The sequence below is a fragment of the Trachurus japonicus genome, chromosome 16 (genome assembly GCF_045865225.1).
Source record: "Trachurus japonicus isolate A0001 chromosome 16, Traja_1.0".
Classification (NCBI taxonomy): domain Eukaryota; kingdom Metazoa; phylum Chordata; class Actinopteri; order Carangiformes; family Carangidae; genus Trachurus; species Trachurus japonicus.
In genome coordinates, this window is record NC_140922.1 from 13093241 (window position 1) to 13118897 (window position 25657).

General features: G+C 44.2%; 1 protein-coding gene across 2 annotated transcripts; it reads left to right on the top strand.

Annotated features, from left to right (window-relative positions):
* The first annotated feature begins 4918 nt into the window (after nucleotides 1-4918).
* Nucleotides 4919-25442, top strand: atp1a3b (ATPase Na+/K+ transporting subunit alpha 3b). Of its 2 annotated transcripts, none has more exons than XM_085801644.1 (23): nucleotides 4919-5054; nucleotides 5187-5281; nucleotides 16237-16350; nucleotides 16908-16967; nucleotides 17228-17431; nucleotides 17711-17824; nucleotides 18311-18445; nucleotides 18550-18667; nucleotides 18866-19134; nucleotides 19520-19718; nucleotides 19809-20053; nucleotides 20151-20343; nucleotides 20519-20694; nucleotides 20796-20932; nucleotides 21018-21168; nucleotides 21839-22007; nucleotides 22143-22297; nucleotides 22391-22514; nucleotides 22758-22903; nucleotides 23017-23147; nucleotides 23277-23378; nucleotides 23490-23581; nucleotides 23893-25442. In XM_085801644.1, exons 2-23 carry the CDS (start codon nucleotides 5276-5278, stop codon nucleotides 23919-23921), a joined length of 3069 nt encoding a protein of 1022 aa, XP_085657770.1. In that variant the 5' UTR covers nucleotides 4919-5054; nucleotides 5187-5275; the 3' UTR covers nucleotides 23922-25442. The 2 variants fall into 2 exon arrangements, with proteins under 2 accessions (XP_085657770.1, XP_085657771.1); XM_085801645.1 differs by having other exon boundaries at nucleotides 16276-16350.
* Nucleotides 25443-25657: the final 215 nt, after the last annotated feature.

Consider the following 25657-nt stretch of genomic DNA (forward strand, 5'->3'; position numbering starts at 1 on the left):
TCTCTCTTTTTCATTTTTTGTGAGCCAAATTTGAGCATACTGAGTCCAAAACATTACCTGATCATGTGGTTATTTCTTTTTGGAGAGTCTACTGGTGACTCCCAAATGACCAAAATCCCAGAAAAAAGCACATTTTAGACAAAATCTCAGTGCCAGCCGTGGTATCTGGGAATTGTTGTTGTTGTATTTGAATGACGACTATTAGAATGGAGAAAAGGTAATAAATATTATACAGTGCAAGTTGCTGTGTTTTACATTTTACAGTATTGTAGTAAGATAAAAAAAAAAAGAAAAGGGAACGTGTTTGTTCTCATGAAATATGTAGTCGTTGAATAAGTGAATGTGATGGTGGGAACCAAATGAAAAATCAAAAGGGCAGATGTTGAATGAGCTCAACAAACATTCCACTTGTTTTTCTTCAGGCAGCGACATGTCCCCAACACGTTTGACACAGTTGTCTGCTCTTTCTCCAAGCAAATACTGACAGGACAGATCAATGTAAATCTCCTTTTCTCTTTCTCTGATTCTCCCTCTGTTTCTGTTGTCAGTCGTGTGCCTGTGTTTGCACTTGCACATGCACACATGGATTAGACCTAAAGTCCATGATATTGGCAGATTCCTGGTTTCTCCTCTGCATTTCTTGCATTCTTTATCAGATGTCTGATTACAGACTCTGCCCCCCAAATCTCTCCTTTGCCCTTTACCACACATCTGCCATTTCATGATAATTGAACCTTTATTGATAGTCCTGTGTCACTCTTTCCACACTAAATCCCTGGGGAATTTTCCACCACTCAGTTGCCTGCTTCCTCCTTGATCTCTCTTACTCATTTCTTGTCCTCTTCATCCTGCCTCTACTAACCCATCTATCTTTCTACTATATCCTCTGATTTTAGCCCTCTCCTCTTTTTTACTCCTGTCTCTCTTTCCCTTTCCCTCTTTTCCTCTCCCCTCTGTCTGTGTGTCTGTCTCTACCTCTTTTCCTCCCTTCTCCCTGTTCTGGACACTGTGAGTGGAACACAGATTATGTCATTTATAAAACCGGATTAGCTAGGATCACCTTCACACACGCACATACGCATGCGCACAAATACAAACGACTACCCACTCAAAGCCTTGTTTTAACTGTCCAAAAATACACAACATGGCCAAAAATATGTGGACACTCCTGTTAACATACTTTTACACACTTCTGGTTTCATGTTTTAAATACTAATTTTAACTCACCGCCTTTGTACACATATAGAAATAGTTTCTTTGGAGTTTGTTGGAATAATTTGACTTGCCAGCAAAGAGCCGTGACTCTAACCTCATCCGACAACTTTTTGGGAGGACTTAAAATGTCGACTGCAGTCCTGGCCTTATTGCTCATCATGAGTTCCCACAACCTCACAAAAGCTTGTGAGGCTGAATATATGAGCAAATGCCTGCAGCCAGGTTCCAGAAACAGAAAGCTTTCTGTTTTCTGAGATGGTTATATCAAAAATATTAATGAAATTAGATATTCAGCTAAAATGAATTTAATGTGTGTGTGTTTCCACAAACTTTTGGCCTTGATGTGTAAGTACTGTATTATACAGTACTTAACATCAAGTATATGCAGTATACATAGATAAACTAACGCATACCTCACACACACAGGTGCTATTTTAGTCTGAGTCACACATATTTTCCTAAATCCTACACACATGACCTATGACACTAAAACCTCATGACATAGGATACTCATCTGCAGCTCTGACTCACACTTCCCAAAATCACCGACCACGCACGCTATCGCACATAACACAACACACATCATTTCTTTTGGATGTATACCATGAACGGAATAAATCAAAATGAAATGAAATGAAATGAGTTGCATGTCCGGCATCCCTCCAAGACAAGACACACACATCTGCTTTATGTAAATTAGCATGACACAGCACTGTCTACATGATCAGCATCCATGGAGCCAGAATCCGTTAGAATAGGAGGAAAGTACCACCAGCCCTCTCTCTGTGTCATCTCTCCCTCTCTGTCTTTCTTCCTCCTGTTCTTTACTCCCTGCACCACCCCCCTCCCTCTCCCATCCCTCAATTTCTGACTCAGCAGAACAAGTCGGAGACAAGGTCATCTGACTGCTGTTGCTGTGGAGACCGAGAATTCGGGGATTTTTCCCTCCCTCCCTTCCTTTCTTGTGCTGCAAGGCACAGGAGTTGGGTGGTGGTGGTGGTGGTGGTGGGGGTGGTGGGGGGGGGGGGGGATGATGAGGGGATGGGGAGGGAAGGTGGGGTGAGGGGGGACAGGAAGGAGCGAGAGAACATGAAGGTATGACAGAGGTTAAGGAAGGATAGCCCACTAGTGGCAGCCATTTTGGTTGAAACGAGATTGAATAGAACTTTATTAACAGCAGCACAGTGACAAAGTAACCCTCATGGGCAGCACTGTCTGCCTCAGGATCAAATTCTCTTACTGTCCATCGCTCATATGATATACATGCCTCAACACCTCTAATAATAATCTTTTGAAAGGATTTGGTGGGATTTATGATTGTGTTGTAGGCTTAAAACTGACCAAACAGAGACCTCTTACTGTCTGACAAGAGTCACAGTGTATCCCTTGTACAGCTTTAATCCATCCATCCTCAAATGTTTGGGGTTGGTTCACACAAATAAAAACCAGTGGATGGTTTTGTATTATTAAAATATTGATATAAAAAATAAATTTGTGCTGCATGACACAGCCAGAATATGTGAAGCCACTTTTTTTTGTTAATGCTTCAGCATCTAACAGTGTGTGTTTTTTTTTGGGATGGCCACAAAACAGTCTGATCTCTCGCATTCACTGTGTTACATGTGCGTGCATACAGTACTTGTGCAAGTGTTGGTATGAAATGTCTACACAGTGCTAGCCTCCCACAGACAAACTAGTGTTTAATCAAAGATTAACAACCAATACTATTTTGATTTTGTTAGCAGTAGCTTGCCATTTGTATAAACTGTGCAAACAGCAGACCTAGGTCAAACAGTAATGTGAGTGTCAACATTTAACATCCTGTGAGTGCTGTGTGAGTGGTATTTGCAACAGAATGTGTACTGGGAACTTTAGCCTGTCCATCTGGTGATTCAAGAAGGTTAGAAACACGACAAACATGACCACAAACAAAATGATTACTCACTGCAAAATGAAAATCTTGCCATTACTTATTCATCTGCTTTATTCCAGATAGCTTAAATGATCATTTAAAAGAAAAAAAAAACTGCACATCAACATATGCACAACTGCATATCAGCATGTTGGAAGAGTGTTGTAATTGATTGTTTCTCTACCCCTGAGCTGACCCCGTTCTGATGCTCTGGGCTTCATGGTGCTGTGTGGTCATCGTCTGAGCCTGTGGCGAGGAAGCCAGTGAGGCATGGCCACAATCTGCTTTAGGGACAGCACGCATGACTCTCAGCTTTCCCTTGCAAAATAGCCAGGGCTTTACATGCATGCATTTGTGCGTGGGCGAGTGAGTGTGTGTGTGTGTGTGTGTGTGTGTGTGTGTGTGTGTGTGTGTGTGTGTGTGTATGCAAGTCAGTGACTCTGCGTGTGTAGCCTTGCTGCTGCATTGTCTCTTTGGAGAAAAGTAAAGGAGGGGGGGGGGGAAACGTGACCAACGGCCTGCAATGGCATCTCCCTGCAATGGCATCTCCCTGCTGCATATGGGGCAGCTCCCTCCTGCTCTCTCATGTCCTCTGTCTATTTCTCTTTCAAGCTCCCTGTCTTGCCCTTGGTATGCCTTCCTTCCTGTCTCGTCTCTGTCATGTTTGTGGCCATCTCCTTCTGTCTGTACAGTGTTTAAAGAATGCAGCCTGTGCTGTTCAGCAAGATCGTTCCTCTTGCGGATAGTTACAGCTGTCAGCAGTGGATTATATTTGATTTTTACAACTATCCTCATAAATTCCAAGACAAGTTACAGCTCCAGAGACCCTTGAGCGTTAACTGAGAAAATATGGCGCAGAAACAAGCAAGGTTTAATTCCTCATTTTATGTCCACTTAAATCCACCCAATTTCACCTTTGGTGCTGAGTACAAGTCTCTCCACCTCAGTTTAATCGCTGACTCTGCATTGTCAAAACTGTGCACCTGCTGATAGAGGCAGTCAGGTTGCAGCCTGTTTTCTGCAGCTGGCTCTGATGTGCAGTGATACTGTGATGGCTGAGTGTGAAAGAATAGGATCACATATGATTCTAGTTTCACACATACTTCTTTATATCTGCATTTCTCCCTCACACATAGACACAAACTCTCATTCACCCACCCACCCACACACACACACACACACACACACACACACACACACACACACACACACTGTGACTTTATTGCTGTCTCCTCTGTCTGGTGCGCCCAGGCCCACTGATGAAGTGACATTTTGAGGTGCACAACATGCTCATGACAGGACCGACACGACTGATGAGACATCCAGGGCTGCTTATAGCATGCAATAATGCACACAAATCCATTATTGTATGTTAGATGAGTACAGTACATAATTAACAAACACAATCACGAACACTAGAATCTAACCTTGTGCGTCCATTTTTACAAAATTTCAGCATAGACTCGCAACGTTGCTGGCTGCAAGCCTCGGAAATCTGCAGTAAAGCAGGATGGGCAGAACTGGCTTCCCATTGGCTCGCCGCAAGAGAGCGATCAAACCGATTGGTCAGCGATCCCATCACCGATGAGTCGCTCGGATTTATGATTGGTTATCAGTTTGCGAGGAGGCGGGTGCAGTGGGCCCCTTGGTTCAGTCATTTGCTCGAGGCGGCGCTTCTTCCACTGGCGGAGTGGTGCAGCCAGAGGAGCGGAGTACTGCGGCAGCAGCAGCAAGAGCGGCGGATGAACACTGAGTCCTGAAAAGGTAGCAGTGCGGCACGTTAGTTTCGCCGGTCTTTCACCGCAAGTATCAGAGAGCACAGGAAGGAAGCGCATCCCCGCGTGATGCTCCGCTTGAGACCGCAACATTTCATTTGAAAGACGTCTCACGCACGGAGGAGAAAGACCGTAGCCGAACCTTTTTGAAGGTTTGAGAGACCATTTATTGTCAGACATATAGACAAACTTCCCTGACGTCTGTCTTTTTTCCTGCTCATTTTTCATTTACTTAAACCAACCCCGTAAAAAAAACTGAGCATTATCCTCTTGTGTTTTCAAAGGCAAGGCATTTTGATATCTAATTCAACGTGAGGGGCTGACACCTCTCAAGCCGTGCATCACCTGAGAGGAGAAGAGTGACTGCGCCAACATGGGGGTAAGACTGACGTTTCCAACTTTTTCCCACTGCATCGTATCCCACCTGAAATGGCCTGAGAAGTAAGAAGTAACCTCATATATCGCTTAAAAAGAGCCGTGGTGGCCATTCTTTATTTCCTCTTTAACGGAAATCGCGTTTGTCTGAGTGACATTGACTGTAATGCGGAACTGTGTTAGCCTGCTCTCCTAGACTGCGACAAATTGATGCAGCCAGTGAAGCTCATGTCTAACGCATCCACAGACAGCAGCGGCATTTATCCGCTCACTCCGGTTTCACTTTACAGACCGCTCTCTGCAGAATAGAAGATTATTATTGGCTCGTGTCTGTTGCTCTGATTTGCTCATCATTTCACTCATCAAATAGGTCCCGATGATGAAATATGAACGGGAGCTGATGTCAAAGTATCAAAAGTGTAAGGGAGCGTGGTGCTGTTTTAGAGGTTGTCGGTGTGTCTCTGATAGGCCTTATTTTGACTAGATAACCTTGCCAGCCATGGTAGGCCTAATCGGTTTATTTCGACAGAGCTCTCGTGTGGGAGAGGAGAGAGGGACAGATGGGGGAGGGGAATGGAGGAGAGGGGGGGTTCATTTTAGACAGCTATGCTGCTCACCCATCATTGACCTATGTGAGTTTTATCACATTTGGTTACATAAACGCACATAGTTATACTTTATAACTTTCCCCAGTGATGGATGAACACGGTGTACCAATGCCCTCGTTGCCTCCTCCCCCACCTCCCCACCTTCCTCATGCCCTGTCACGCTTGAAACCTCCGGCTGGCACTGAGTTCCCCCTCTCTCTGGTCCTGGTGCCACACAGGAGCAGCAGCAGCAGCAGCAGCATCTGTCCTGGTGTCCATCGCGTCCTTAAAGCGGACGCTCTACACCAGCGGAGGAGTCTCATCCTCGGCACCCTCGATGACCCATGCGTCATAATGCGGTTACCGGGAATAAGCGCCTCACCAGCTTATTTCCCCTTTAATTTGTGACATAACAGGCACTCGATAATCGCCAGCGGTGAACATATCCACACACACACACACACACACACACACACACACACACACACACACACACACACACACACACACACACACACACCATAGATTAAAGAAACGGTGCGCGTTAAGAGTGAAGTTTGACTTAAATTGAGATGAGAGTCCTCATCTGCTGTGCGCGTCGTTAAAGCGTTAAAAACAAGCGTCTGATCTGTGCCCAATTATCGAGATGAACTCATTGGCTGTGCGAAATTTTCAGTGGGGGCTGTTGGAAAAACACAGCCCCACTGGAAAATGCCAAGGTGTAGACAGCGACTGGCGGTTTGAGCTATTGCGCAATTTTTTTATTTTTTGTATTGCTCCATCACCATCTTGCGGAACAAGTCGCAATTTTTAATCTCTTCCACAGTCTGTCTGATGGACGATGCGGTGGCATGACGCTGCAGACATAGACAGGACCATGCGGTGCAGAGAGACAGCGGCCGCCCCCTAGGCAGAGCAAAAAAAGGTGTCATCGCAGTGGCACGAACTGATGTTGCCCCCCTCCCCCCTTTTCCCCCACCCCCTCCCTCCTGCAGCATCTGACATTTCTCTGCCGGTTTAAACGTAGGTTATAGGTTTCGAGGATAGAGAGAGAGAGAGAGAGCCTATGATCTGTGGCGGGGTGTTCATTTAGATGTGAAAAGCGACATTAGTGGGCACTGCGTCAAAAAGGATGGGGTGGCAAAAAAAAAAAAAAAGTGCTTACACATGTAGGCGCTGCAGATGTGCGTAAGTTTTGGTTCGATGAGAAGCTGCATCGAAGTGATGTAATTTCAGAGGATGCTCTGCAGCTACAGCTCTGCAGACATGCCATTATATATATAAAACAGAATGAGCGTCCTTGATGACCTGTAGAGGGTGTTTCCTTGCTTTTCACTCGAGGTGACCCTGAAGGGGGAAAAGGGATGGATGAAAGGACGGAGAGATGGATGGATGAGGGTATCATGTTATGATGCGTTGCCGAGAAGCCCTCACTCTCTCCCCCCTCCCTCTTCCTCTGTGTCTGTCTGTCTGTCTGTCTTTTGCAAAAATCGCACTGGCGCACTGTGCGATGGCACTGCCAGCTGTCCTTCCCCAAGGCCGCAGTGGGCACCGCTTGCGACGTGCCTCCTGCGTCAAACTGGGGGCGGGGTCTCTGGTGTGGAAATTCCCTGTAAAGGGCTCTGATAGGTTGCCAGGAGGAGCCACGCAGAAAGTACCGGGTTATAGAGACAGCAGTGATGCTATGGAGCAAAAGCTGCATCGTCAGGGATATTTGAGAGACAACAGGCACATCTTGTCTGAGACAAAGAGGCAGACGGAGCATCTGTGAAGAAACACACATCTTCATCCATCTAATGTCGGCCATTGCTCTCTGCACTGATGCAGCTATGTTGTAGTGGCTGATGCTGATGAGACTGTGTGATGCTCAGGGATGCACACACATGGGCTGACTGCTGGTTTTCACCTTCAGGCACGTGACGCCAATGGGTGGGGGGAGGAGGGGGGTGCCACTGCTGAGAGAGCAAGAGGGACAGGGAGAGAGAGGAAGGGTAGATACGTAGTGACTGGTCTGCAGGTGTAGAGCGAGGGAGAGAAAGAGAGAGGGATTTAAAGTGAGGGAGGAGGCGTGTGGAGGGGGAGGGCAGCCCGGCCGTATATCCTGTTACAGGATAATGACCCGAGGCTCATATTACCATGGCTCCTCTTTCCTCTTGCTGCGCTTTGTGGGATTGGTTATCAGGACGACAGGAGACAGATGGGATAGGGAGAGGCGGGATGGGGTTGGGTGGATGATCTTCAGAGGACATTGACTGAAGGGTGAGAGAGGAGAAGTGGTGGTGGTGGTGGTGGTGGAGAGGCAGGCGAGGTGTAGTGGCGCAGGGCTAATGCACCAGGAGAGATAGGGGGATTAAAGAAAGATGTAGGTGCAGCAGCAGCACCGAGGCTTTTTCAGAGGGTCACGGTGAGTGGGTGTGGTTGAGCTGCTCCGAGTGCTGCATGATTGAGGAGAAGCTCCCATCAGTGTTGAGTTTCCTCTTAGACTTTGATTAGACTTACTAATTACCTCGCATCCTCATATGAGGGTTTCTAGAACAGCGTGTGCTTTCATATTGGCACTAGAGAGGCATGTGCAGTGAAAGAGAAGAAGAAGAAGAAGGTGTTCGTGGAAGGTAGTTCAGGAGTTGGATATGTGTGTGTGGCCTCTGCAGAGGCCCAGCCCTCAGTTTGGTGCAGAGTGCTGCACATCCCTCCCCACTGCACCTGCTGCCTGATGCTGATAGGCTGCACTGTACCACGACTGATCGGTCCCACACATTGCAGGGACCAATAGAAGAGCATGTCCACACAGCGTCTCGTCATCTTTTGGGCTTTTGGACTGCACAGCCAGCTGGTTTATAATGGCTATGAGGTCTAAGGGTCAGTTAAGGTCAATATGGTAACTCCTAGCAATGCCCCTCTATTGTCTCCTTCAAACCTCTTGAGGGTCTCTGATCGATAGATATCGTCTATAATGAGGACGGTGTCCTTAGTGAGAATATTGCTGAAGGGCAGAACCCATGCTTCTCTCATGTCTCAGCACAAAAGCTGCAGTTTGTCTCCTCACCAATGTGAGACTAACAGGACAAGGCCTGAGCTGTGAGCTCCGAGGCAGCTTGTGTAATGTTAATAAAATGCAAAGGTCAGTGCTGTCTCCTTCATACATTACTTTAAAACAAGATTACAGTAGGCACTGAGACTGATAAGGCTAACAGTTTTCCAACAATAACGTGCTGAGGGGCTCCCATAATGAGAACGACGGGTTAGGTTTCCCGACTACAACAACATTACTAATTCAGGGCGTTGTCCTGGAGATATGTTTGTGAAGTGTGTGTGAGTCTAAATGTGTGCGTCCGTTTGTTCCTAGGTGAATAAACTAAAGCACTCAAATTTAACACTGGCAAGCCACAATGGACAAAGGGTTTTTGAAATCTAAAACCTGGCTCTGTTTGATTTAATTATCATGTAATTCCTTGAGTATTTTTTTTTAAATGAACAGTGGTTGTATTACTGATGAGTGACTGATAAATAGCGAGTGATTTCAACAGATCCTGGTTTGAAATCACAAATCTGATATGTTAATGGATTTTTGGGTAGCTGTGCAGTCAGCAGCTGTGTGTGGATGTGCATGCACGCACATCTGCACATCTCTGCGTGAGCAGCTGCCTGCTGAGGAGTCCTAAGGTGCCCTTTCTCAACCATGGCGAGGTGCCACGGTCGCTACCAGCACCAACGAACTAAGACTTACAATGCTAAACTACATAGACTGGGCTGCATTCACACAGAGACACACTTCAAGACATACAAACTGCAGCATAAGCACAACTTTAAAACCTCCAGGGAAGGGGGGCTGGGGGGGCAGTGCATTGTGTAGAGCCAAAGTTGCACAATTATCTCTGTGGGATGAACAGATGATGATGGTGACGGACAGATGGACAGAAGGGAGCAGGGTGGAGGGGATGGGGGTGGGGGTTACAACTGCAATTGGGGTTTTGAGTTTGGCCTGCGGTTGATTTTGTTACTTGCTTTTGTTTATTTTTAGTTTTCGGAGAGCGCACGGCTCAGATGATTTGAGAGTTAATCTCTTTGTTTTTATGTGGTTTGGAGATTGAGATTTTCTCAGTGCTGTTAAGCATCCACAATCTCCTTTCTTTGAACATTTACCTATACCAGTCCATCAGATCTGTTCATGACATGAATCAGTACATGTCCCTGTGGACTGTTGTCCTCACTGTCTCCTCCAAAAAGGGTTTTATGTAATTATCTTACTTTATCTTTCCTCCTTCTTCATGTCTGATATCTTGAATCTTCTCCTTTTGATGTCAGCTCTCTTGAAAGATAAGAAGCCTTCACATCACTCTCCAGGCTAATATAGATAAATGAAACCAATATCTTTACAGTCTCTTTTACAAAGTATTCAAATCATTATCAAGTGTTAAAATAACCACCATGTATTCCCCTTGCCCAGGACTGTTAGAGGCTGTTCACCAAACTACACAACATCAGAAACTAATGACTAAATGTGCTAAATGAATTTATGTATACATGTTTGCTTTTACTGAGAGAGAAGAGTGATATAGGGACAAAAACAGTGTCGAGCAGAGTGGGCTAATCCAGTAGAGTAATCAGACTAGCTAATCCCAACAGCCATGTCTCTTGGTCCACAGCCTGAGCCCCGTACTGTGGCCCAGAGCCCTGCCACCCTGCTGCAAGAAACAGCAGATGGCCCAATGACCTTGCAAGGTCACACACATATGCACACAGCAACACGTACACGTACGACACACACACTGCTGAATCTCTGCAGATGCAAAATTGTAAGCACAGATTTCAAAATACATTTATAAACATTCATTGAAATTACTATTTGTACATTTCAAAGCAGCTGCACAATGAACATTTTACAGTCATAGTCAGAGAGGGCGGCCATGATGGATATCTAACATGGTCAGTGGGGAGAAGTTCTCCTTGCGCTTCACAAAGAGGAAGTAGGCCGAGGCACTCAGGATATTTGACAAATACTGGTTGCCATGTAATGAAAAGGTTAATGGCATGGCAACATAATGTTGTTTCTTCCAGCCACAAACCGCTTCCACATGTGGTGTCACGAATAATGAGAACCAGAACGGCACATGTTGCATTCTTTGCCTCCTCCCATCACTACACAGGCGTAGCCTATGCTATCTTATGAGTGTCCTTGATGTGCTTAATATGTTAGTTCCCTCAGGTGCCACTTCTAAATTGAATATGTCATATAGTGGGTAAATGATGTGTACAACATAAAAGTGTGATTTCACAATTAATGCTGTTTTTTTTTTTTTTTTAATAAAGTAGGCCTACATCTGGGCCTTTTTATGATTCATAGTCCAAGTATTTGTTAGAAGTTAGTTAGAATAACTGCCAATTTACATTTCTAAAATAAGATTTTGACCAGCTCTTTCCTTCTCTGGTCTCTATTTTTATGAGTTCCGAGCTGTGTCTTATTTGTAGGTCTTATTACACGATTTCACAATCACTAGGTCTCTCCCTCTTGTTCGCTCTACATCTCGCTCACTCTCTCTGCCGCAATGCGTGTAGACGCTGCTCATACAGACTGTAGCCAACACAATGACTCACCTCTGCTCGAACAGACACATGCGAATAAAAAAACACACAGATTTCTTGAGTCACTTGCTGGCCTGTGTTATACAGCAGTGAATACAGTGTCCGGTTACAGATGCATCAATTATTACTCGTCACGGATCACATCAGGGGATCCTAGGAGTACCAGGCCTCTGCTGAGCCTCGTCACCATGCCAGTAGCCATGCCGGTCACCATGGTTACTTGCCCTCTAAACACAGTCCTTCGTCAGAGTTATTCACATGAGGACAAAATGCAGGACTCTGCGTAGTTAGCCAGAGCAGGTCCGCAGAATAGTTTATGATCAGATCAAACATACAACCGGACACAAGGAGCGCTGGTTTGATTTAATTATTGATATTTTAATGACATTTTAATAAGCCACAATGTAACTGGACATGAGTGGTTTCACTATGTAATCCACAGAGGAGCGTGTAGTTTTTCCATATCCTGATAATGTCAGAGCATCAGTCTGTTCATCTGTGTGCTTGTGGGAGAGTGAGTGTATGTAATTCCAGCCATGGGTCTCTGTTTCCTTCCTCAGAACCGAGGGGGCTCATTACATTACCCAGAGCTGTTAGACAGCTGGACGCCGACACAGGCAGACACACACACACGCATGCAGCAGCAGCAGCACACTTTGATGTCGTCTGCATATGAAAAGACACTCAGATTGTAAATGCACAAAATGTGGACACGATCTTTCTCTGATGAATAATTAGATAATCAGGATGAGACAACAGACACAGACTTAAACACAGATGAGAGAATGAACTGAAGTGATAACAGACAAGTATGTAAATTGAAGACCTTGTTTTGAGACTCAGGCACGATGTTATTGCTATTTAGCATTAACAAGTTATGAATGTGTAATTAAGGGTTTATAACACACTACAATATCATTATTAGCAGTCATAAGTATTTTTTATCAGTGTTTATTAAGCTACATTATAACTTCTCCAATGACCCTATATGCACTTAACTTAAAGTATAATCAGGTAGCCCGGTGTGAACAGAGGAGGGGAAGGAGAGGCTTGTGGGCTGTCTTGTCTGTCATTAATGATTGAGTGGCAAGCACACACATGTACACATAGACAGTTAAACCAGATGCCTTACGCCTGTAAATGCACACAAAAGACAAATGAACACCCCCTCTTTTCTCTGCAAGTCATGCTGATAACATTCACATCCGCAAATATGCATACACTTAAGGTTACATTTGAACAAGAGAAGTCTTTTAACTTGTGAGAACACATTCTGAACGTGACACACACCCACCCAAGTGAGGTTGCGCAATCTATTAGAGTAGGGGTGACTGCAGGTCAAACACTGAAACAGAGCCAGCAGACAAAGGCCGGTGGTCAATATCTAATTAGAAGCATGAGAGAAGGGTGTCAACAGTTCCTCTCTCTCAATTGCTCTCTGTTTCCCTCTCACACTTAGTCCCTTTCCCCACCTGCTTCTCTCACTCGTTACCTTTCCCCGCTCCTCACCTCCCACTGACGTCTCCCCTTCCATGTTGCCCAGTCACGTCTGTCATCCACCCCCTCCCCATGCGTCTCTCTGTGTCTGTGCTTATCATCGCATACCGCTTTGTTTGGCACTCCTGACCACCTCCCTACCAACCACTTCTATTGTCTGGACATATTGTGTGTGTGTGTGTGTCCATATTGCTACCAGAAGCGGCAGCTGCTCCTTTAAGCCAACAATGCCCCCTAATTCAGTCTGTGGAAAAAACTAGTCAGTAGCCACAATCCATGAATTCATATTAACACACCTGCCAGTCTGTCATCTTTCAGACTATGGCAAATGTCACTTGAGTGCAAGGTAAATCAGCAATTTCTTTGTCATTCGTCACATTTGATCTTAGACATAGATATAGAGCCACTATCCATTCACTTAATCTCTAAAGAATAACACAGACATAGATACATCTATGTATGTTCCAACACAGCTTCACACATGGCCACATTAAGACCCACACACACACATATATCCGGGGTGTGTCTCAGAGGGGATGAGCAGCAGTACTTTTCCACTGCATCAGTCTCTGCTCTTTTCATCCTTGCCTCACCAGGCCTGCCTGGTCTTGCTGTAACAAGAGATTTGCTTGCCTGCTCTTTCGATGCAGAACTCTCTCTGTGTGAATTTGAATGTATGTGTGTGTGGGTGAGTGTGCGTATGTGTGTACATTTGAATTCCATGTCAAACAGCTTCCTCCCACTGACATACTACTCTGCCTGACATGAACAAATGGTGTCATTGTTTGCTTTGAATTCAGAAGTGGCCGTTGGGAAGAGTGCGCTCCCCAGTCACATGTTCATGTGGTTAAATGAAGCAACATGAGGAGCACAGCAAACCAGAGAAACTGGTCTTTATATCAAGATCAAATTCAATATGTACAGACATGATTTTACAAGGGCAGCATGATTAAAGCTCAGTAGGAAATGCAGTGGCAAGTTTATATTTGTTAGTCTCATTCTGTCCCACTGCAGGTGTGTGTGTTTTGGTGTGGAATGGGTGTGTGCTTGTCAATCAGCAAACCCACAGATTTTTAAGTAAACATACCCTTAAGAACTGCATTTCAGGTCGATGCAGTTTTTTTGAAAACGTTGCTTCAGTATTGTACCACTAGGCACAATCACTCAAAATCAGCACACAGTCCAAGTCAAGTCAGATTTGTTTTGTATAGCCCCAATATCACAAATCACAAATTGCCTCAAGGGCCAATCATCTACAGTAAGAAACTCTGGAGAAAAACTCTAGATGAGAAAAAGGAAAACCTCAGGGAGAGCAGCAGAGGAGGGATCCCTAATCTAGGATGGGGCAGACATGCAACTGATATTGTATGAATAGGATAGGACAGAGTAGATTGACTGTTTGGACATTAAGAATGACAGCATTGTGGATCTAGACATTAATGAAAACAATAACCTGGGAAGGCATTGAGCAAAGTCCAGGTGCTCCCAAAAGACAAACTCTCGCCACCACGAGGACTAAAAAAAAAGGACAGGCTACTCAATTCCATCAGAAGAAGGCAACAGAAACAAAGCAAGAGAGACAGGGAGTCCAGGAGTCAGACAGAGAGGTTGCTCCAGACTAATACTGTACATGATAGGAAACTATTCTTAAGCTGCTGAAGCCACTTTAACTCTGGGGATATACCTCGCATTCAAAGAGTACAGGATGAGTAAGAAGTCATCAAACGCACATTCAAGACTGATCTGATACAGCTAGCCAATGAAGGAAAATTAAAATTAATCTGGTCAAATGTTCTGAGTGTAGTTAAAATTCTAGCTGCAGCAGCTGCAACTTAGAGGAGAGAAAAGTAACGGACCAAGAACAGAGCTGTGGGGTACTCCACAGACCCTCCTTCTGATCTTCTGACACACATCACTGAATCTAAATCTTGTTTTTGGATGATTGTTGTCATTGATTATCAGTATGTCTGATCCAAGTTAAATTTATGGAACTTAATTATCAACGGGACTAGGCCACCCTGTTATTGTCATGCTTGCAAACCCCTGCTTCGAGTCATCAGTGTATATTTGGCTACATTGATTGACCACCAAGGGCAGTTCCTTGATGACATGGTTGTGTCAATGAAAGGCTGGTCCATGGGGATCCACTCACGCCTCCTGGGAGGGATTCTTGCCTCTCTATGTCACCTCTGACCTTTGATGAGGGACGTTTAGTATTGATGTGGCCCAGCGGTCAGGCTCCTCTCCTTCCGGACAACAAGGTAGTTTTACAGTTACAGTCCTAAGAGGACGTGCAGCGCTGGAGAAAACTGTGGTTATTAATAGGCAGCTCACATCTAGTTTAACAACATCAGTCGATTTCTGAGAGTACAGTTATAGTAAGAGGTGCACCAGGAACAACAGGCTGTGCAGGAAGGAGAAGAGTAGGAGGACATTTTGATGTGTCTATGTGTGCATGCATGTGTGCACTTGTAACTTGATTTTTTGTTATCTTGGCATCAAAGTATCTCTGATGTATCTGGTCTAATAGCATAGAACATGCTAGAATCTAATCAAAAAGCCTTTGATGAGCCCGTAAACTCAGTCAGTCTGCTCTCTCTCTTTCCGTCTCTCTCTCATGTCTTTAATTCTCACTGCCAGATAAGAAAAAAAGATAGAAGCAGCAGGAAGTGTTTAGTTAAAACCAGCAGGTGAAACCATTTGCACCCGATTATGTTTTGATGTGTCCATCAGGCTGTTGTGGACACCAGAGCAAATTTATTTGATCAGACGGATATGGTGGAGCAGACTGCAGGCACAGTTGTTAATGTGTGGTGCATAGTTGTGCAGCAAAACAGACATCCCAGGGTAATGCATTTTCCATTCATGTCACAATGACTCATGCAACAGTGTTAATGCTTTTTCCTCTGATATCTCCCTCATGAACTCAGAATAATTTACATTATTACCTTCTGAGAAATGCAGGTGACTTCTCAAGGCCATTTCACAGGGATGCGATGCTATTCACTGTTGTCTGAGAGAGAAATCTCAAGGGCAATTCAGTAAAGCCCACTGGCTTTATTTCTGCTGCAGTCGGAGACTGGTAAATACTGTTAGAAAGCCAAACAAGACAGTTCTCTGAACAAAGAGGGCGTGTGATGCATTTTCAGAGCCAAAGTACAGTTTATTATTTTTAATGCAATGTTCATGTGCCAGCCCAGAGAACAGCTAAGGTTATACACAAAGGCGCACAGGCCACTATCTCCTTAAACTAGTCCCAAGGCATGTATAAAACTTGTGTGTATGTCTGTAGTATGGGCGGTCAGACAGTTACCGCGTTGCCACCACACAGGACAAAGATGACCGATCCCCCAAGAAGAAGAAGGGGGGGAAGGACATGGATGACCTGAAGAAGGAAGTGCCCATTGTAAGTAAAACCTTCTTTTTAAATCTCTGAATCCTTATGGAACTGGAAATGTTGGTATAAAGTATGTTTGATGTCAATTCACTTTTGATCCTGGTAGTCACAACATAATTCATTTCCTTATTTAGAAAAATGCTATCCACACATATTAGGATTTTCAATTTTGAAGAACATCTTCTTGCAGGTTGTAGTAAATGAGCTGACACCATTTTTGTTGGAGAAAAGGAAAATCTCATAAAGGACAAATAAAAAATGATTTTTTTTGTGGTAAGAGGGTTGACTTGTTGTCTGGAGGTCATCACTTTGATCCTACGCCTCAGTGCAAGAAACTGACACCATTCCTGGCTGCCCTGACAGTCTTATCTCTCAGGTGAACTGCATGCATGGAGTAAATCTCTAATTACCTTGTATGACATTAAATGGTCTAACTGGATATCCTCAAAAAAAAAAAAAAGCTCAAAACTATTTTAATCTGGAAAATTTTCCTGCATGCAAAATGGTAAATAAATACACTGAACAATGCCGAGTATTTATTACTTCTGTTTTTTGTGTTTTTTCAGACGGAACATAAGATGTCTGTAGAGGAAGTATGCAGGAAATTCCAGACTGACATTGTCCAGGTGAGTTGATGCTGGTTCTTCTCCGGTGCAGGAAATCTGTCGCATGAGGCTGTTTTTCCAGCTGTCCACTAGGTGGCATCAGTGTACTTTAATTGATGTATTGCAGTTTTTTGGCAATCCAAAGCCTAACAATCACTGAACTCTAAAGTTATAATAAAGAAATGTGTGAAATGTTTTCTTTGACTTTACATCACTGCAGTGCAGAGCCTTTGCAGTTCCCACTCTAATTCTGCATCTCACCTCATTTCTGATCCCTGCAGGGGCTGACCAATGCCAAGGCAGCGGAGTTTCTGATCAGGGATGGTCCCAATGCTCTCACCCCTCCTCCCACCACCCCAGAATGGGTCAAGTTCTGTCGCCAGCTGTTTGGTGGATTCTCCATCCTGCTGTGGCTCGGCGCCATCCTCTGCTTCCTGGCCTATGCCATCCAGGCAGCCACTGAGGACGAGCCTGCAGGAGACAATGTGAGCACTGCACACACACACACACACACACACACACACACACACACACACACACACACACACACACACAGAAACAGTCCCACAGGTTTTGCTCACGCATGTTCACATCTGGCCATTCTACACCTCATTAACACATCTGCCACACTCCAAAATAGAGACATAAATAACACCTTTGACTGTCACACAAATTGTACCCAGTGCCTCCACACAACCCACACTCACACTGTATGTTTAACTATCTCTCTGTCTTTCTCTCTGTCTCTCCCCCTCTCTCTCCAGTTGTACCTAGGTATTGTGCTCACAGCTGTCGTCATCATCACTGGTTGTTTCTCATACTTCCAAGAGGCCAAGAGCTCTAAAATCATGGAGTCTTTCAAGAACATGGTGCCTCAGGTAAATATGCACACACCTAAAAGAAACCAACTTGTGAAAAGATAACTTGAATTCTCTCTTATCAAATCTGGACTCAGACATTATAGATCGTCTAGAATACACAAGCCACCAGAATGTGTCTTATACAATATTTAATGTTTGTCAGCTGCTGTCCAAAATGAGGTTGGAACAGTTTTGCCTTTACAGGTATTCTTTTAGTGTCTTTGATTTTACAGGACATTTAAACATTTACATTTAAAGCATACTGTAGTAAAAGTACTGTATTTCATAAGGAGGTGACATGGCCGGCGGTTGACATGCTCAGACTGCAAATAGTTATGCACACAGTGTTTTGTTTTCAGTCTGGTGGACACTAAGTCTGAGTTCTGATCACATTAAAGAATAAAAAAAAGTCCTTTGCTGCAACCAGAGACCATGTTCCTTCAAATAGTATCCAATATGTGTGTGTGTTTGCATTTTCTAACCATCACTCATTACTGCCGACAGCAAGCATTGGTGATCCGTGAGGGCGAGAAGGTACAAATCAATGCCGAAGAAGTGGTGGCCGGAGATCTGATTGAAGTGAAGGGAGGAGACAGGATCCCCGCCGACATCAGGGTGGTTTCTGCTCATGGCTGCAAGGTACACATGGACACTCATACATGAATATGCACACACACACACACACACGTTCAAATTCTTGCTGCTTGTAGTACAGTGTGATTTATTTTTCTGTTTCTTAAAAGGTGGATAACTCCTCCCTGACTGGCGAGTCAGAACCTCAGAGCAGGTCACCTGACTGTACCCATGACAACCCCCTCGAGACCCGAAATGTTGCTTTCTTCTCCACCAACTGCGTGGAAGGTATTATAGCAATAACAATACATTCTCTTATTAACAATTACCAATGTGTGGATATAAAAGTGAGCTGAATAACACACTCAGCACTTTGCTGTCTGTTAAAATACGGTTTATGGTACATAAATGTAGTTACAAGACACGGATACTGTTGCAATAAGTGATATTTTACAAAATTGTATTTCTGTTCTTGTCCCAAACCAGGCACAGCACGTGGCATTGTTATATGCACTGGAGACCGCACAGTCATGGGTCGCATTGCTACTCTGACCTCTGGCCTGGAGACCGGCAAAACCCCCATCGCCAAGGAGATCGAGCACTTCATCCACATCATCACAGGCGTGGCCGTCTTCTTGGGTGTCACCTTTTTCATCCTGGCCATCATCCTGGGTTACTCCTGGCTGGAGGCTGTCATCTTCCTCATTGGTATCATTGTGGCAAACGTGCCTGAAGGGCTCCTGGCCACAGTCACTGTAAGTGAACCGGTCGTTTGACACCTATTTTGACCCGTTTCATGTTATGATATCATGTGGTATCTCTTTTCCTTAAACAAATTGTTATTGTCTCTCATTTGTTTCTGTAAGATACATATTTTTTGACTTCTTACTTTCTCACATAATTTTCATACTTTAAATTCTTACTTTTATTTCTATTCCTATACTACCATGTGTATACTGATTTTATAACTATTTATCATTATAGTTATTTTGTTGAACTTAATTTAATGTAATTTTACCAAGAGTTTGGATTTCCTAAGCATCAATAAACAAGGAAATTCTTCCTCATGACTTCACAGTTGCTACATTCAAATAATGTATCCAATCATCGTTAATATGTTTTAAATGTATTTGTTTGCAGGTGTGTCTGACACTGACTGCCAAACGTATGGCTAAGAAGAACTGCCTGGTGAAGAACTTGGAAGCTGTGGAAACACTGGGATCCACCTCCACCATCTGCTCTGACAAGACAGGCACCCTGACCCAGAACAGGATGACTGTGGCCCACATGTGGTTTGACAATCAGATCCACGAGGCTGACACCACTGAGGACCAGTCTGGTAAGTGAGGAGAAGGTACACACACACACACACATACACACAAACACAAACACGCAGTGACTAATGCCTATTTTTCTTTTCCCCATCCAGGTGCCTCATTTGACAAGAGCTCCGTGACTTGGCTGTCTCTGGCCCGCGTTGCTGCTCTGTGTAACCGTGCTCAGTTCAAAGCAGGACAAGACTCAATAGCCATCCTGAAGCGTGATGTTGCTGGCGATGCCTCAGAGTCAGCCCTGTTGAAGTGTATCGAGCTGTCCTGTGGCTCAGTCAGGGCGATGAGGGACAGGAACAAGAAAGTGGCTGAGATTCCCTTTAACTCTACCAACAAATACCAGGTAAATAAAGGCTAAGCTGTGTAAACACTGTAATGCACATTATATGAATATATCAAAGAGTTTTGTCGTCACTTCAACTTCTCTTCTCCTCCTTTAGCTCTCAGTGCATGAGACAGAGGATCCCAATGACAACCGCTACCTGCTGGTGATGAAGGGAGCCCCTGAGAGGATCCTGGACCGTTGCACCACCATCCTTCTGCAGGGCAAGGAGCAGCCTATGGACGAGGAGTTGAAGGAAGCTTTCCAGAACGCCTACATGGAGCTGGGAGGACTGGGAGAGAGAGTATTGGGTAAGGATAGATAAAACATCTAAATATCTATTCTCAGCCAGCAGTTGAATTATTGAAACAAGGTCGATTCAAATGTAATTTAATTTCCAAAGATTGGATGTTGGGAGTTGTGTCACAGGTGATGTAGGGATCAGGAGAGAAGCTCTACTTAATCATGCATTTCTGCTCCTCCCAGGTTTCTGCCACGTGCTGCTTCCGGAGGACCAGTACCCTAAGGGTTTTGCCTTTGACACAGATGATGTCAACTTCCAAACAGACAACCTTTGCTTTGTTGGCCTCATGTCCATGATTGACCCTCCCCGTGCTGCTGTGCCTGATGCTGTTGGCAAATGCCGATCTGCTGGTATTAAGGTGAGTGTCATATGTGATCTCTTTATTTCATACAATGCTATATAAAACAAGTCAAAATCCCTTGAAAATTGCAGAAACATCAACTGCTCCTGTTTTCTTAGGTCATCATGGTCACTGGAGATCATCCAATCACAGCCAAGGCCATTGCCAAGGGTGTGGGCATCATCTCAGAAGGCAATGAGACAGTGGAGGACATTGCAGCTCGTCTCAATATACCTGTCAGCCAGGTCAACCCCAGGTTAGACCAGTGTTCAAACACACTTAGTCCTATAAATAATGTTAAATTACGAGGCCTACATGAATGTTTCAATGTCTGTGTCCAGGGATGCCAAGGCCTGTGTGATCCACGGTACAGACCTTAAAGAGCTATCTCAAGATCAAATGGATGACATCCTGAGGAATCACACAGAGATCGTGTTTGCCAGGACTTCCCCGCAACAGAAACTCATCATTGTAGAAGGTTGCCAGAGACAGGTTAGAGGATTATTATTGAATTATAACTATTCAAAATGATGAAGTACAATGCTTGTGTACTGTTATAGGCTTTTTGGAAATTACGTTTTTGGAAGTGCAGGAACTTGGCTTTAAAATGTTGTTACACCTTCACAACAGCAGATGGTGCTAGTTGTCTGCTAAATGAAAATTCCCTGACTGACTCACAGTAGTAATGATTTTGTCACTGTGAGATGGTAAGATGGCTTTTGATCACCAAATGACTTTTATTTCAATTAGATTACATTAAGAGACTTTATATCATGACTTAACATTCACACTGACATTTAAATGTGGAAAGTATCTCAGCATCTCCCAGCCACGTTATTCAACTTATGCTCACCACATCAATTTTACTACATTAAAACTGTTTGGTTTTCCAAAAAGAAAAAAGAGAAAAATCCAAAAGCAGGCGCTGAAAATGATGTTGTTTTGCAATTCAAATACAGGCAAATAAGGTGTATTCATGAGGTATTATTTCTATGATTTATTTAATCTAACTATTTTTTTCAAATAAATTTGTGTTAGTATGAATGAAAATAGGGCTCTGTGGTACAGTGTTACAGAATAAGGGAAAAATATGTTTTTTTAAAAAAAAGCACTTGCCATGTAACCTTCTCACTTTCACCTTCCCTTTTCTCCTCTCTCCCAGGGTGCCATTGTGGCTGTGACAGGTGATGGTGTGAATGACTCTCCTGCACTGAAAAAGGCCGACATTGGTGTTGCCATGGGAATCTCAGGCTCCGACGTGTCCAAACAGGCTGCAGACATGATCTTGTTGGATGACAACTTTGCATCTATTGTCACAGGAGTGGAAGAAGGTGAGACAATGCAAGATGGACGAAAACAACAGGAAGACTCAAAACATTTAAATCGATTCAGAGTTTTTTGATGAGAGAATCTGAAAAGAGAAACAGTTCGTACATGATGTAAGATATCCGCCTCTCTCTCCTTAGGCCGCCTGATCTTTGATAACCTTAAAAAGTCCATTGCCTACACACTGACCAGCAACATCCCCGAGATCACACCCTTCCTGCTGTTTATCATGGTCAATATTCCCCTGCCACTGGGAACCATCACCATCCTGTGTATTGACCTGGGAACTGACATGGTGAGAGCTCATCAAACACCCTGTGCTCAATATGACACGTACAGCTTCATGTACTTCAGTACTAAAAGTTCACATTTCCTCCTCTCCCCCCAGGTGCCAGCCATCTCCCTGGCTTATGAAGCAGCTGAGAGCGACATCATGAAGCGTCAGCCCAGGAACCCATTCAGGGACAAGCTGGTGAACGAGAGGCTTATCAGCATTGCCTATGGACAAATTGGTAGGTGAACTGAAGATGGGTCTGTTGATCCAGGTTGTGAATTGCCTTTGATGTGGATTGAAGTGTGATCTTTGTTGCCTGAAAGTAATTTTGTGTTCAAATCAACTTTATCCCCCCTGATTGTTTACCAGCAACAACCGCTGGATTATCTTTGGACCTGTCTGCAGTGTTTTGGGGGGAAACTAGATTAAGGAAGTCAGTAATCTTTAATATCTGTCGCTTTATCCGTGTGTTTTTCTTCAGGTATGATTCAGGCTCTGGGAGGCTTCTTCTCCTACTTTGTGATCTTGGCTGAAAATGGTTTCCTGCCCTCCCGACTAGTAAACATCAGGCTCGACTGGGATGATCGTGCTACTAATGACCTTGAAGACAGCTATGGACAGCAGTGGGTAAGTGTGTAGTATAAGTAGGCTATGTCTGTGTTTGGGTGAAATTGTGCATGAGTGTTTTCAGGTTAGGTTACGTGACCTCACTGTCATTCTGCCCTTCCTTGCCTCTTCAGACATACGAGCAGAGGAAGATTGTGGAATTCACATGCCACACAGCCTTCTTTGTCAGTATTGTGGTAGTGCAGTGGGCTGATGTCATCGTCTGCAAGACCAGACGTAACTCTGTGTTCCAGCAGGGCATGAAGTGAGTCCAACAACTCGACCTAAACATATATTTGGTCCTTTCTGTGTGGAGTTTGCATGTTCTCACAAGTAACTTCATCTCTGCATCACCATTTCTCCTGTTTAATATTTAATATGTTTCCTCACCCAGGAACAAAATCTTGATCTTTGGCCTGTTTGAAGAGACAGCCCTGGCTGCCTTCTTGTCCTATTGCCCAGGCATGGATGTGGCACTCAGGATGTTTCCTCTAAAGTGAGCACCATTACCATATATATCACATGGATATGCAATACTTCTGTTACAAATACTACAATCTGTTTATTGCTTTTAATGATCCTCCTTCTTCTCTTGTCTTGTCCTCAGGCCCAGCTGGTGGTTTTGTGCATTCCCCTATAGTTTCCTCATCTTTGTTTATGATGAAGTCCGAAAACTTCTTATCCGTCGGAACCCTGGAGGTGGGTGTTGCTCTCACGATAAGTGCTCAGTGTTTTATGTTTCTTCAGAGGAGTTAAACACCATCTTGTGGTTTGATGGGGCCATGCGCTAGACTAGAAACACGCTGTTGTTGACTAAATAAATGAAATGTAATGTGTAAGTTAGTGAGCTTTAGGATCTTGTCTTCAAACAACACTAGCAGCTAACTTGTCCTTTAACTAAAACCTGATAAAATGGAAACTTTCGAAAATATGACTGAAAAGCATAATGAATTAACTGTGAACTTTTCTTCTGTGTCTCTCTCTCTCTTTCTCTCTCATTTGCACTCCAGGTTGGGTGGAAAGGGAGACATACTATTGATCGACGGAGCATCTTTGCTCAAATCCCCTTCATCTTCCATTTATTGCTCCCTCCTGTCACTCCATCCCCGGCAAGACACACCTCCAGATGCCCCGCCCCCTTAAAGACAAAAAACGCTTTGAAGCAATTTTCATCACAACTGCCCCAAAGATTAAAAACAGCAAAAGCACCTTTACAACTTTCTACATTGACCTGCCCCCTTTCTTCCCATCTCCTATGATACTCTTTGCATGTGTTCTCTCACTGCTGTGTACATAAACCAATATATCTACCAAACGGCAGCTGCATATTGTGTATGTAGATTTGAATGAGCTAAGGATACAAAGGGAGTGTCTATGCTCTGCAAAAAGGGCCATCCAGCTCCTTCCCCTCCCCTCTTCTTCCCCTGCTCCCCCGAACCTGTCTTTCTCTGTACCTCCATTCCTCTCTCTTTTCCCTCCTCGCCAACCCTTTGCTTGTCCTCCAATCACACACAGATATAAAGACCACACAGTGAGATCCCACCGCCGACACCACTTCGACTGCCACCTCTCGCCTCCATCTCCTGTCTGTGGAGGACCAGCGGAGTGGTCATCTCCCTGTTGTTCTCACTGCGTCCATTTTCCTTATCTTCCGTTTTCAACGGCCACAGTGTTGTTGTTTTTTAATATGTGGGGTAGGGGGGTTTCGATGGTTTTACTTGTCTTTTTTTAATTTCTAAAATGGGAGGGGGGATGTGTGAGAGCTGCTTTTCCTCATTTAGGCCTAACAAAGCACACCCCATTGCGTCCTGTCCCTCCTCTCTCCCCCTCTGTCTCTCACACCCCTCCCCTCCCCATCCTCCTACCCCTTTTGTCTCTGTTTGTGTGCACTGTGTGAACCATTGTCCTTGTTAATAACTATTACAGTACACCGCCCCCAAGTTGGTAAATACAACTAAATCTTTCTGTGTGCTCTAGGAAATCTATATAATTCTATACTGAATTTAAATGAAACAATAAAAAAACACATGTTGAAAAACAACTCAAGAGAGACATTCAAAAGGAAGAACATTATTGGTGAGATAGGAAAAAGTGAGAGATGTGTGTCTCATTTTGTTTTTTCGTTTGGTTTCAGTTATTTTTGCTGGTTTTTCAGGAGGTTACTCTGAAAATGTAACAGCAGAGCAGGGTTTTAGGTTGTGTTTTTAACAAAAGACACCAGCCAAGGCTTCAAGTTCCTGTCACTGCAGGTGTGTCGGTATGATGTGGTGCAGTGTGCTGTGCTGTGGTGAGTGGTGATGATGAGTCCATGTGCCTGGGGTCTATTACCGGATCAGATCCAGGTCTGGTTCACTCCAGGTCCTGGTATAAAGCTCGGTCCGGCCCGGGTCTGTGTGCATGTATGTGTTGGAGACCAGTGAAGGGCCAGCGGTCTCAGGCTGGGTCTATCTCAGATGGCTGAAAGGGTTGAAATTCAAGAAAAAAAAATCACAACTAGTAGAACGTGTGTGTCAAATAAATGAAACCAACACCAATAAAACATCTAGAACATTTAATACAACTTAGACCTGTCTGTGTGTCTTTCTGTCTGTGGTTTGACTTTTGGAGCCCTACTCCCATTTTATTCCTCTCATATTATCTGTCTTCCTCACCCATTATTGAAAATAAATAAAATTGTGCACCAATTGAGATTGCATCTTGTGGGTGTTCACAGTATAAAGAATCTAATACAATCTATTGTCATAGCCCTGCAAGAAAACCTTCTTTCAAACTCAT

Bases quoted from the DNA above. Each gene is read 5' to 3' on its own strand.
- atp1a3b (XM_085801644.1), top strand. The intron at 16,351-16,907 runs GTAAGTAAAACC...GTGTTTTTTCAG, and splicing joins TGAAGAAGGAAGTGCCCATT to ACGGAACATAAGATGTCTGT. The intron at 19,719-19,808 runs GTAAGTGAGGAG...TTCCCCATCCAG, and splicing joins CACCACTGAGGACCAGTCTG to GTGCCTCATTTGACAAGAGC.